Below are 13,579 nucleotides of genomic sequence, written 5' to 3'. Positions count from 1 at the left end.
CGGTGAGTATTTTGCTCGTTTAGTGTATCTGTTAGTAATTGTAAGGTTTTATTGGTCACGGTAAGATTTACTAGCAGTTTTGAAGCTATTGGGAGTAGTAGAGTTAATTAATTTATAATTAATTAAGAAAAAAGTTATTAATTAACACAATAAAGATAGCAGGACAGGTGATGTGGTGCGACTGCAGAATGTGAGAGCTCCTGGAAACCAGTGTAATCCAAGGCAAACACATCTGCAATAGATGTCTGCAGCTTGAGGAACTTCAGTTCAGAGTCACTGAGCTGGAGGTCGAGCTACGAACACTGCGATGCATCAGAGAAGAAGTTACTTGGGCACTTTATTTCAGGAGCTGGTTACACTCCTTAGGTTAGGCAGAACTTGAGTTGATCAATGTTCAAGGACAAATGGATGTGACTGCAAGTCAGGCAGGTATGGGAACCACCATGTAGTGATGAAGTTAGCCCCTGGCTTTGTCCAACAGGTATGAAGTGCATGCTATATATAAGGACTGCACGGTGGATGAACGGACTGACCATGGCATCATGGTGAAGGATGCCATTCGAGTGGGGGAGCAAAGAGTAAGGTGGTGGTGATAGGAGACACAGTAGTCAGGGGGAATAGGTATGGTTCTCTGCAGCTGCAACTTGGAGCTCTTAAGGTTGTTTTGCTTACCCAGTGCCAGGGTTTAGGACATCTCCTTCCATCTGGAGAGGAGCTTGGAGCGGGAGGGGAAGGATCCCGTTGTCGTGGCCCATGTGGGAACCAACGACATAGGTAGAACCATTGGAATGATGTTCTGCTAAGAAAATTTGAGGAGGTAGGGTCCAAATTAAAACGCAGGTGATCAGAGAAAATTATCCCTGGATTGTTACCTGAGCCGCACACCAATTGGCATCGGGTCAAACAGATTAGAGAATTAAATGCATAGCTCAAAGAATAGTGTGGAGGAAAAAGGGGCTGAGATTAATGGGGAACTGGTATCAGTACTCGGGGGAGAGTGAGCTATTCTGTTGGGGCAGGCTCCACTAGAACCAGGCTGGGACCAGTGTCCTGGCCAATTGTATAACTAGGGCTGTGGACGGGGCTTTAAACTAACAGACGGGGGGAAGGTTCAGGTGAAGGGAGATTTAGAAATCCAAGAGAAAGGTTGAGGCATCGGAGCAGTATAGCAGTGTGGGACAAGAAGGGACAGGGAGTTTAACAAAAATTGTATATGACAAATAAGGTTATTGCAGGGAATAGAAGTAAAGAAATGAAATTAAAGGTTCTTTATCTGAATGCATGAAGCATCTGCAACAAGATAGATGAACTACTGTCATATAGGTAAATGATTTAGGTCTAATCACCATTACACAGACATGGGGTGGAATTTTATGACCCCTCCCACCAGCGGGATTTCCCAGTCCTGCCGAAGTCACCGCGTTTTACAGCCCCACCCCTGCAGCAACAGGGCTGCAAAATTCCACCCATGGTAACAAGGTGATTAAGGTTGGGAAATAAATATTCCAGGGTACACAATATTTCAGAAAGACAGACAGAATGGCAAAGGAGGAGGGGGAGCCCCTGACAGTAAACGATAACGTAAGGTCATCAGTGAGAAAGGATCTGGCCTCAGATCATGAAGTAGAATCGGTCTGGGTGGAAATTAGGAATAGCAAGAGTCAGGAAACAGTAGTTTACAGGCCCCTTAACTGTAGTGATACCATTGAACAGAGCATTAAACAAGAAAGTATTGGAGCTTGTAACAAAGGCAATGTAATAATTGTGTGGGACTTTAATCTTCACATAGACTGGGACAATCAAATTGGCTAGAGTGGTCTAGAAGATGAGTTTGTGGAATGTTCTTATGGCAGTTTCTTGGAGCAATATGCTGTGGAACCAAGTAGAGAGTAAAGCTATCGTAGACCTAGCATTGTGTAATGAAGCAGGGTTAGTTAGTAATGTCATAGTAAAAGATCCACTGGGAAATGGTGATCATGATACCATTCAATTCCAAGTTAAATTTGAAAGTGACATATTCTAACCAAAAACAAGAATCTTAAACTGAAACAAAGTCAATTACATAGGTAATGAGGGGGAACTGGCTAAAGTTAATTGGGTAAATAGACTAAATAGCATGGAGGTAAATGAACAGTGGGAAACATTTAAAGAAACAATTCAAAATGTTCAACAAAAGTACATTCCATTGAAAAAAAACAAAAACTCAGCAAGAAGGCCTATCCGTGGCCCACTCAGAAAGTTAGGGATAGCATTAGATTAAAAGAAGATGTTTACAACGTTGCAAAAAAAAAAAAATTAGTAACAAGTTTGAAGATTGGGAATGTTTTAGAAACCAGCAAAGTGCCACCAGAAAGTCGATGATAAGGGGAAAAAAATAAAATGAGAGTAAACTAGCCAGAAATATAAAAACAGATTAGAAGAGCTTTTATAAGTATATAAAAAGGAAGAGAGTAGCTAAAGTAAACATTGGGCCCTTAACAGCAAAGACAGGAGAAATTATCATGGGAAATGAGGAATTGGCAGAGGCATTGAACAAATATTTTGTGTCTTGTCTTCACAGTAGAAGACACAAGTTTCATACCAGAAATAGATGGTAACCTAGGGGCTAAAAAGGGTGAGGACATTTAAGGAAATTAATATCAGCAGAGAAGTAGTACTGGAGAAATTTAAGAGACTAAAGCCTGATAAACCCCGGGATTAATGGTTGTGCTAGCAATGATTTTTAGATTCGGGAACAATCCCATAGATTGGAAGTTGGCAAATGTTTCACCACTTCTTAAGAAAGGAGGGAGAGAGAAAATGGGCCAGTTAGCCTAACATCAGCTGTGGGGAAAATGCTATTATCTATTATTACGGAAGTCTCAACAATGCACTTAGAAAAGCATTGTATGATTAGAACAAGTCAACATGGAGTTACTAACAGAAAATCCTATTCGACAAATTTATTAGATTTTTGAGGATGTAACTAGTCAGATGAATGGGAACTGGTAAATGTAGTATACCTGGATTTTCAAAAAGCATTCAGTAAGGTGCCACATAAAAGGCAAGATGTGGCTCATGGCATTGGGGAGTAATATATTAGCATGAACAGAAGATTGGTTAATGGATAGAAAGCAGAGAGTGGGCATAACAGGGCTTTTCAAGTTGGCAGGCTGTGACTAGTGGAGTGCCGCAAGGGTCTGTGCTGGGGCCTCAACTTTTTTACAATTTACATCAATAACTTAGGTGAGGGGAGCGAAGACATGATAGCTAAATTTGCAGATGACACAAAGATAGGTAGGAATGTATGTTGTGAAGAAGACATGAGTTTGCAGATGGATATGGATAGGTTGGGTGAGTGGGCAAAAATCTGGCAGATGGAGTATAATGTGAGAAAATGTGAAGTCGTTCATTTGGCAGGAAGAATAAAAAAGCAGAGTATTACTTAAACGGAAAACGACTGCAGAATTCCAAGGTGTAGAGGGATCTAGGTGTTCTCATGCATGAGTCACAAAAAGTTAGTATGCAGATACAGCATGTAATCAAGAAGGCTAGTGGAGTGTTTATCCTTTATTAAGAGAGGAATTGAGCACAAAAGTAAGGATGTTATGCTTCCAGTTATACAGGCATTGGTGAAATCGCATCTTGAATACTGTGTGCAGTTTTGGTCTCCTTATTTAAGGAAGGGTGTAAATGCTAAGATAAAAGCAAAATACTGTGGATGCTGGAAACCTGAAACAAAAATGGAAAATGCTGGAAAACCTCAGGTCTAGCAGCATCTGTGGGGAGAGAAACAGAGTTAACATTTTGAGTCCGTATGGCTGTTTGTAGTATACGTAAATGATTTGGAGGAAAATGTAACTGGGCTAATTAGTAAGTTTGCAGACGACACTAAGGTTGGAGGAGTTGCAGATAGTGAAGAGGATTGTCAAAGGATACAACGGGATATAGATCGGTTGGAGACTTGGGCGGAGAAATGGCAGAAGGAGTTTAATCCGGACAAATGCGAGGTAATGCATTTTGGAAGGTCTAATACAAGTAGGAATTATTACAGTAAATGGTAGAACCCTTAAGTGCATTGATGGGCAGAGGGATCTGGGTGTACAGGTCCACAGATCACTGAAAGTGGCAACGCAGGTGGATAAGGTAGTCAGGAAGGCATATGGCATGCTTGCCTTCAACGGCAGGGGTATTGAGTATAAAAGCTGGGAACTCATGCTGCAGCTGTATAGAACCTTGGTTAGGCCACACTTGGAATATTGCATGCAATTCTGGTCACCACATTACCAGAAGGATGTGGAGGTGTTGAAGGGGGTGCAGAGGAGGTTTACCAGGTTGCTGCCTGGTCTGGAGGTTATTAGCTATGAGGAGAGGTTGGAGAAACTTGGATTGTTCTCACTAGAGTGACTGAGATTGAGGGGCGACTTGATAGAAGTTTACAAAATTATGAGTGGCATGGACAGAGTAGATAGTCAGAAGCTTTTTCCTAGGGTGGAAGAGTCAATTACTAGGGGACATAGATTTAAGATGAGAGGAGAAAACTTTAGAGGAGATGTGCGGGGCAAGATTTTTACGCAGAGGGTAGTGAGTGTCTGGAATTCGCTGCCTGAGGAGGTGGTGGAAGCAGGTAGTGGTGTTTAAGAGGCAGCTTGACAAATACATGAATAGGATGGGAAAAGAGGGATATGGACCCCGGAAGTGCAAAATGTTTTAGTTTGACGGGCAATATGATTGGCGCAGGCTTGAAGGGCCGAAGGACCTGTTCCTGTGCTGTACTTTTCTTTGTTCTTTGTTCTTTGACCCTTCTTCAGACCGTGTAAATGCGTTAGAGGCGGTTCAGAGGAGGTTTACTAGATTGACACCTGGAATAAACGGGTTGGCTTATGAGGAAAGGTTGGACTGACTGTGCTTGTTTCCACTGGAGTTTAGAAGAGTGAGGGGTGACCTGACTGAAGTACATTAGACCCTGAATGTTCTCGACAAGATGGACTTGGAAAAGATGTTTCCTCTTGTGGGTGAGTCCAGAACTAGGGGACACTGCTTTAAAATTAGGGGTTGCCCTTAAAGGACAGAGATGAGGAGAAATTTTTTTCTGATGGTTGTGTGACTATGGAACTCTCTGCCTCAAAAGGCGGTGGAAGTGGGGCCACTGAATATTTTTAAGGCGGATGTAGATTGATTCCCTTGCCTCGCAAGAATCTAAGGTTATCGGGGGTAGATGGGAATATGGGCTCGAAACACAAACAGATCAGCCGTGATCTTATTGAGTGGCAGAGCAGGCTTGAGGGGCCGAATGGCCTACTTCTGCTCCTATTTTGAATGTTTGTACAGCATATCAATCTGTTCCTTCTGCCCCGTTGGCTCTTAATCTACCATGGGGAGTCTAGATTCTTTTGGAGAGGTAGATAGTGCTATTTTCTGGTTAGGTTTTGATGGATTTGAGCGTTGTGTTTTAATAAAACAGATTTTATGTGGTGGTCTAATATCAAATTGCAAATGTGCTGAATAACCTGTTGTGTCAGGATACTTTTAAGCACCGCTGGAACCAGGAAAGTCTGGAAGGATGGCAGCAGCTAAAAGAAAAGCGCAGATATTCTATCTAGGCAATGCTGTTTAGTAAAATCCAGTTTTCCTTAGTGTGACTTAAGATGTATATTCATCAACCATCTGTTCTGTAATATCACCTATTGGGATGGGACAATTTAAATCCAAATCTCATTCATGATTTTGACCAAATGCTTTAAGGGACACAGTCTCTTGACAAACCATTATTTCAAAAACGTCAGCTGTGACTTAGCCATAATTCCCTCTTAGACAGAAAGTTGTGTGTTCTAGCACATTTCCGAGCGCCTTGCTTAGGCTGACATCACTCACTGCCAGAGGTGCTATCTTTTGAATGAGTCATTAAACTGAGTCCCTAATTACCATCCTGTCCAGAATTCTTCTGTTTCGACCAATATTTATTCCTTAAGCAGCATTATCAAAATTGATTATGTGCTTATTTATCTCATTGCTCATGTGACCTTGCTGTGAGCAAGTTGGCTGTTGCACTTCTCCACGTTATAACGGTAACTACGCTGTAATAAGTATTTGATTGGCTGTAAAGTGCTTTCAGACATTCTGCGGTCACGAAAGACAATATAAGTGCAAGTTCTAAACACAGATTTTCCCCATTATTTTGTTAGTAGTTGCTTCCGCTCCCTGCATTCGCCTCTGAGTAAATGTTACTGTCATGTGGATAGGATACCCCAGGCTTGCTCTGCTGAAGTAGTGATGAGGAAGCATAATTAGACTCACTTATATAAAAGAAAATATTGGCCAGATTCCTAATCTTGATCTCTAATCAGTAACATCTGTTGGAAGTGCTTGCTCACAAGTGCACCTTGAGTTCAGCCGCCACTGTTTCGAGGGCCAGATACTGTGACAGATACTGTCATATTTCACACACTAAGAAGGGCCACTTTGCTGATGCACTTGACGGCTGTTACTTTTGAAGGAAACATGTTCCAGAATAAATTACCATCTTCAGGAAAAGAAAAGCGAGACCAGGTAGAAAATTGGAGAATTGTCAACATGATGTGCAAATAGTATAGCCAAGTATATTTGTTTATGGTGACTGCACATGACAAATTACAATGTTATTACACAGGACTCTGGAATTTTTGGTGTTTCGATGTTTTGTGATCACATTCCAAAGTTCCATCCACTTCTCCATGAAAACCACAAACCAACATTCTTGTATGGCTAAATCTGTTTTGTAATTTTGAAATAAATATCACTAACAAGTTGGCTCTTTTGAGTTGCCAGTTATGACCTGTCTGGCATTCTTGGAACCCTTTGCATGGTTTCCACAACCAAACCTGTTCAGCCACTTCTCTGTGTTCGTCGTGCCTCTTGTTCTGTGTTGCATTTTCTGTTAATGGAAGTTTCATACGAGCAGAATTTTTATACAAACAGAAAAATTATACTAGCACATGGAGTGATATCAGTTCTGAATTTTGTCTGCTGATTTCTTCGGTGAAGGTGACAAGGTTTCAAGGCACCCAATCTCTGAATTATATAATCAATTTATACAATTTACTGTGCTTGAACTTATGCTATTTTCCCCCCACGTTTTACCAGGAACTAGAAGAGGCTCTCCTGATAAATGACATTGATTTTCTTGATGACCTGATTGCTTGTTTGCTTCAAGGCTGCTATCAGCGCAGAGACATCACGTATGTACAAAAATCATTTTTTGTTTCCTGTTTGAGAGAATGATTGTAGCCTGAGAGTTCCATTGTTAATGTTTTTCATCCAACATGGCAGGAAAATAAGTCAAATTTGGAACTCCAAAGGATGGGTGTTTTTTTTGGTAGCTTTCTTGAAAAGCTCAATTTGGCCCTAGTCAAGGAAAAATAACAATCATAAAACTTGTTGTATGAAACATTGTCCGGAACTCCCTATATAGAAAAGTGAAATTCAGCTTCTTCAGTACTGTAAATCAGTATTGCTGAAAAAAGACATTTTGTTGAAGCTTTTCGTCTTGCACTCATCAGGATAATTGCAGGAATATCATTGTCCTGACGAGTCCAAGACGAAAAGCTTTGACAAAATGTCTTTGTTCAGCAATACTCAACTTCTCCTGTACTACCAAATGACAACTGTTTACTGTAAATAAAGTGATTTTGGTTTTCATAAGAATTTTATATAATGGTTGTCAGCCTTGAAGTCAGGTATGGGACCTAAATTTCATAAAATATTTTTTGAATAACAGCTGCCCAAGCTTGCCAGGTTTCCATCTCGAAGACGATGGACTGCGCCCAGGGTGGATGTCACTTCTGTATTGAACACCATCTGTTGTGGCTGTAGAGGCCGACTCATGAGTGGCAGCCCCTTCCGCAGCCAGGACAGACAAACAGCGTTGGCCCGAGGTCAACTGATGTATTTTCCTTCTGGCGAGCTCTCTTTTCCTCCATCTGGTCATTTTGTTCTCTGCTTTTTTTCTCACCCTTCCTGACTGTTTGCCTCCAGGCACCCCAGTCAGCAGCAAGGATTCCCCATGCATCGACTCTGATCCCAGTCAACTTGAAGCCTTGCTTGCAGACACCCTTGTATCGCAGAGGCGGGTGACTTGTTAGTCTTGTGCCGATAGCAAGCTCACCATATAGCATGTCTTTGGTAATGTGGTCATCATTCAATCAGCTCACATGACCCAGCCAACAGAGTCGCCGCTGACTCAAGAGGGCAGGCGTGCTGGGGATCCCTGCGCACTGGTGCACTTGGATGTTTGGCACTCTGTCTTGCCAGGAGATGCCCAATATTTATCTGAGGCAGCAGAGGTGGAAGCTGTTCAGCTGCTTTTCTTGGCTTGCATAAGTTGTCCATGTCTCGAAAGGGGATAATGTTAACAAACCAGCCATTTCACTGAACTGAGATTTTTCTTTGATACGTGGATGTATATATTTTTCAAAAACCTTAAAATAGCTGTAGCCACAGTCTCAGCAATGCATACTTAGCACGCTGACTCAAAAATACAAGTAATGGGCACCAAATCATTATAGAAAGCTGTAGTGTGCATTTCTGATTTCATATCCATTCATAAGGTAGGTTAGCAATTTTTTCACTTTCTTCTTCCTTTATATCAATCTTTTTGAAATTTTACAAATCTGAATTGACACAACATTTGAGCAGCTTGAATGCCTAAACTGATGTGGCTTTGTCGTTTGTGTGGTGCACAGTCCAATCATTTTAAATACTCTGTTGCTCCCTATTTTTTATTTTGCATATTCCTTCTTTTAATATGTACAAGATTCTTAATTCACAGTTCTTGAATTTAGGCTGCTTCTGTTATTTTGTACACTTTTCAGATTGATTTCCTTTCCTTTTTCCGTGAATAGCATAATTGTCTTCATCTCTTTCTGCAGCCAGGGTGTAATTTTCTAAGTGATTGGGCACATCTTTTGGGTTAAATGCTGTTTCTTTCAGTCTATTCTTAATTGCTGTTGCTGTAAACCTTGTGGGAAGGGAGGAGATTTTTTTTCCTCCACAAGCTTAAACTACTTTAGGCATTTCTTTAATTTAAAAAGAATTATTCAAATTAGTAATGCTTGAGCCCCAGCTGGCAGCACCCTGGTCACACTGCCAGGTTGTGCATGCAGCTTGCTAGTCAGAGAGACGTCACATGCATGCAGTTGACTGCACACCCAACTGGTTCATTATAAATGTGTTGAGAGCATGTCTGGGACTGTCTGGACTCTAGGAACATTAAATGAGCTCAGTTTCTGGGCTACAGTGTGTCCAGAAGTTCCAATTTTTTTTCACCTGACACCACACTAAAATTACTTCAGCTTCATCAAATGGTATGACATCTACTTGTAACCAGGTTGGAACTATCTTTTCTGTATTGCTCTGCAAGGGGAGACAGTGGTGTAGTCGTAATGTCACTGTACTAGTAATCCAGAGGGTCAGGCTAATGCCCTGAGGACAGAGGTTCAAATCCCACCATGATAGAATTTAAATTCAATTGAATTCGTTAATTGAACTTAAAGAAAAGTCAGAAATTGTCATGAAACTATCATTGATTGTTGTAAAAACCCATCTGGTTCACTAATGTCATTTAAGGTGGAAATCTGCCATCCTTACCTTAAAGCTGATAAGGAACCAGGTGCGTCCAAGGATACTAGGGAAAGTGAGAGTGAACATTGCCAAGGCACTGGCCATAATTTTGCTGTCTTAGGCTCAAGGGTGGTGCTGGATGACTGGAGAATTGCAAATATCACACCCTTATTCAAAAAAGGCTATAAAGATAAGCCCAGCAACTACAGGCCAGTCAGTTTAACCTCAGTGATGATCTAATGATCTAAATCTTGGTGTGCAAGGCACAATTTCAAAATTTGCAGCTGATACAAAACTTGGAAGCATTATAAGTAATGGGGAGGTTAGTGTAGAACTTCAAAAGGACATAGACAAGTTGGTGGAATGGGCAGATAAGTGGCAGGTGAAATTTAATGCAGAGAAGTGTGAAGTAATTCATTTTGATAGGAAGAACGTGGAGAGATACTATAAAATAAAGGGTACAATGTTAAAAGGCGAAAAGGAACTAGGGTGTATATGTGCATGTTATGACATGGCAGATGATGTGTGCCAGGCAGATCAAATCCACAAGAGAAACTTGATCGCACTATCATGGTTTTGCTATTTGTATTTATTTTGGGATGCGTGCCCTGAATTCAGAAGTAATAAGCCCACTGAGACTTTTAATTTAGTTTTTCAAAAAAAACTCAAATATTTATGAACAAAAGAGAAGATTTCAAGCACGTACATAGAACTACAAATTACTACTATAATAACTCCTAAAACCCCTAATTAACTTGATTCCCATTTACACCCCCTTTAAGGCAATGGTCCAAAATTAGATTTTAGATTTTAAACAGATCCAGCAAATTAACACACTACCCTGGGCAGTGGAATTCAAAATGGCATTCTCCAGCTTTGGTTTCTGTAGACAGCAGACTTATGCACAAATACTGGAGGCTTCATTAAGGCCATTCCACACACTTCTGTTAGATCCTACAATGCCTTGTCCTGACACACAGCCTCATTCTCCTTTATTCTGTTTCTCCCTTTAATATGTAAGTTCCATTGTTTCATATGTCTTTAGAGCTTTACCTTTCTCATAATATATATCTTTTCATGTTGCCAATATTCTCATTAACCTCTTTGAAATTCAAATCCCCCTTCATCTATCTAAAAATGCAAACTCCCTTCACACTTTACATGTTAAAACCCCGAACATGTTTACGTACTTAGCATTATAAAGACACCTCTACACCTTACTACTTTTAATAACTTCAACTTGCAACCTACTTCACAATAAACCAGAGATTTAAAACCTTTGCAGGGATTTCATGAATGGGAGTTTTTTTTCTCCATCAACTGTGTAGGGAGTGGACTGTATTAGGCTTTTAGATTATTTTTCATCTCCACATGGCTCCCGAGGTATGCCCATGGTGGATACTGGATGAGTGGCTATGGAGGAGCATGGGGATTGGGTGGGAGTACATGCAGTGGCATTGAGTTGGCATGGAGGATATGGGAGCCATGGGGGTTGGTGGGGGGCACGAATGTGCTTTGAGTCGGCATGGAGGCAATGAGGGGGCATCAGGATGGGTGGATGCATGTGATGGCATTGAATTGGCACGGAGAGTATGAGGGGCCATGGGTGGGAAAATAACAGGGTATGAGGAATGAGGGCTAGAGTGTCTAACAGCTTGTATAACAATCTGGGATGGTCCCAGAGAAACCAGATGGGCCTTCTAATCAGCCTGCCTCGGCACTACCTACCTCCACCCCTGCCCCTGTGGCTGCCTACACTCTGCTTCCAGGTTTGGTGGGCTCGACTGTAACTCCACAACCCCCTGCACCGTCCCCGCCCACCCCAAAGAGTGAAAATTGCATGTATTGGGGCACTTTTTACCGAGGTGGGTCTGGCAAGTCGGTAAATTTCCCACTTGAGTTACCCGCCTCAGTAGCAAAAATCTGGTCCTTAGTGAGAAAGTGATTCAGAAGATGCAGCATTCTCAGGAGAGGTGAAAATATCAAGATACAAAGTAAGTGACATTTGAAAAATGAATGCGATTTAAGCGAGTAAGGTATATTGAAAGGATAAATGTTTGCGTATGAAACTAGGTAGCAAAAGTTTGTTTTGTAATGGACATGAAAGAAAGATTGTGAACCCAGTCAATTTTAGTGGTAATTTTGTAAATGCTTGAAGAGGAGCTCAGTACATTAAGCAACAGACAGGTCTGTGGGTGGAAACTATAATTGTATGAGGAAAAGAATGAAGGATGGTGATAGGCACTGTTTACAATACTGAATTGATGGAAATTACATTAGCCAAACAAAAGACATCAGCAAAAATGCCAAGCAAAGAAAGTCGGTACCTAAAATGTCTGCGGGGTGGGTGGGGTTGTGGCGGGGGTGAAATTGTTGAGGAGACCACGATAAAAGGGTTTTTAAATTTCATCTTGGGATTTGGGCATCACTGGCATTTATTGCTCATCCCCAATTGTCCTTGAGAAAGTGGTGGTGAGTGACTGATTGAACCGCTGCTGTAGACAGAAAGGAACAGAGTAGAATCATGAATAGAATCCCACAAAAGCCCATAAATGACAGAGATAATGCAGAAAATGCTGTTTAAAATAAAAGAAAAGAATAGTGTTAAAGGAACCAGTTAGAACTAAGAGCAGTACTAGTTGCAGGATCCAGCAAAAGAATATTAAGAAAACAACGATTTGCCTTTCATGACCTCAGGGCATCCTGAGCAGGCAGTGAAGTACTTTTGAGCAGTGGTTACTGTTGTAAAGTCAGGAATGTGGCAGCTAGCTCTCAAAAACAGCAATATTATAATGTTTAGGTAAGCTGTTTTTGTGATGCTGGTTGCGGGAGAAATATTGGCCAAGCCACCAGCGAGAAGTCCCCTCTTCTTCGAAAAGACTGCCACCGACCTGAGACAGTGCACATCTCATCCAGTAGACAAAACCTCTGATAATGTAGCACTCTCTCAGTACTGCACTAGAGTGTATGCCACAATTTTTGTGCTCGAACCAAAGGTTAAGATGACAAAATAGTAGCGGACAGTCAGAAAACAAGTTTCTCCAAAGTACTGTTGCAGATATTTGTTAAGGACAAGAGTTGCAAATAAGCAAGAGTGAATAAAATCGTACAGTTTTAGCCTTCACTTTAAAAAGCCACACCTCAACAGATAAAGAGTAAAGATTTACTTATTTATGTGTGTAAATGTTGCAGCAGGCTTGTTTATTTAAATTTTTTTGGTGTCAGCTGGATGCTAGACTTGGTTGATAGGAGGATCATCTCCGAATCAGAATATTCAGTCAGAGCTTCTCCATGACTTGACTGCAAAATCTGGGCTGACACTTGAGTGTGGGATTGGTGCAGTATTGGAGGTACCATTCTTCAGTTGTGATGTGAAACCAAGGGCTGAATTTTCCTGTCAGGGGGTGGGGCCCGCTCGCCGACACGTAAAATGACACGCGGTGACATCAGGCATGCGTCCCGACGTCACCACACGTCATTTAGATTGTCAGTTCGGCGGCCGTGCAGCCGCATCAGCTGTGCGACCACTGAACTGTCAAAGGCCTATTAAGGCCTTTATTAAACTAATTAAAGTTGTTAAGAATGCTGCCCGTCCAACCTTAAGGTTGGTGGGCAGGCAAAGAGCCCAAGCGGCATTTGCATTTTATGAAACCTCATCCACGGGCGGGATGAGGTTCCACGAACGGTTTGTTAATTAAATAAAAATTTTTGAAAAAATTAATGAACATATCCCAGCTCATGTGACAGTTTCACGAGGGGACATGTCCTTAAAAGTTTTTTTCCACCTTTATTAAACTTCCCACAACTTAAACTAATCTCCCTGAAGCACCCCTGTGCCTCAGGGAGATTTCTGCGCTCTTTCAAGCGCAGGGGCCCCGACTCAGGGAAACTTCCCCCACCCGCACAGGGAGCGCACAGCGCTTCTGGGTGTGCGTCATGCTAGGCGGGCCTTAATTGGCCGACCCACGTAAAATGGCAGCGCGCACCCGATCGAGGCACCAAT

General features: G+C 41.6%; 1 protein-coding gene across 1 annotated transcript in view; it reads left to right on the top strand.

The window, feature by feature from the left end:
- cecr2 (CECR2 histone acetyl-lysine reader) overlaps positions 1-13,579 on the top strand; it is a 144,893-nt gene that overhangs the window by 51,715 nt on the left and 79,599 nt on the right. Inside the window, exon 2 of the mRNA XM_078568158.1 lies at positions 7,102-7,196. Within this exon, the coding sequence (XP_078424284.1) occupies positions 7,102-7,196 (95 nt within the window). The remainder of the gene's footprint in view (positions 1-7,101; positions 7,197-13,579) is intronic.

The sequence above is a fragment of the Cetorhinus maximus genome, chromosome 22, assembly GCF_964194155.1.
Source record: "Cetorhinus maximus chromosome 22, sCetMax3.hap1.1, whole genome shotgun sequence".
NCBI classification, from domain to species: Eukaryota; Metazoa; Chordata; class Chondrichthyes; order Lamniformes; family Cetorhinidae; genus Cetorhinus; species Cetorhinus maximus.
Note: the sequence above shows the minus strand (reverse complement) of the source record. Positions and strands in the feature narration are given on the sequence as shown.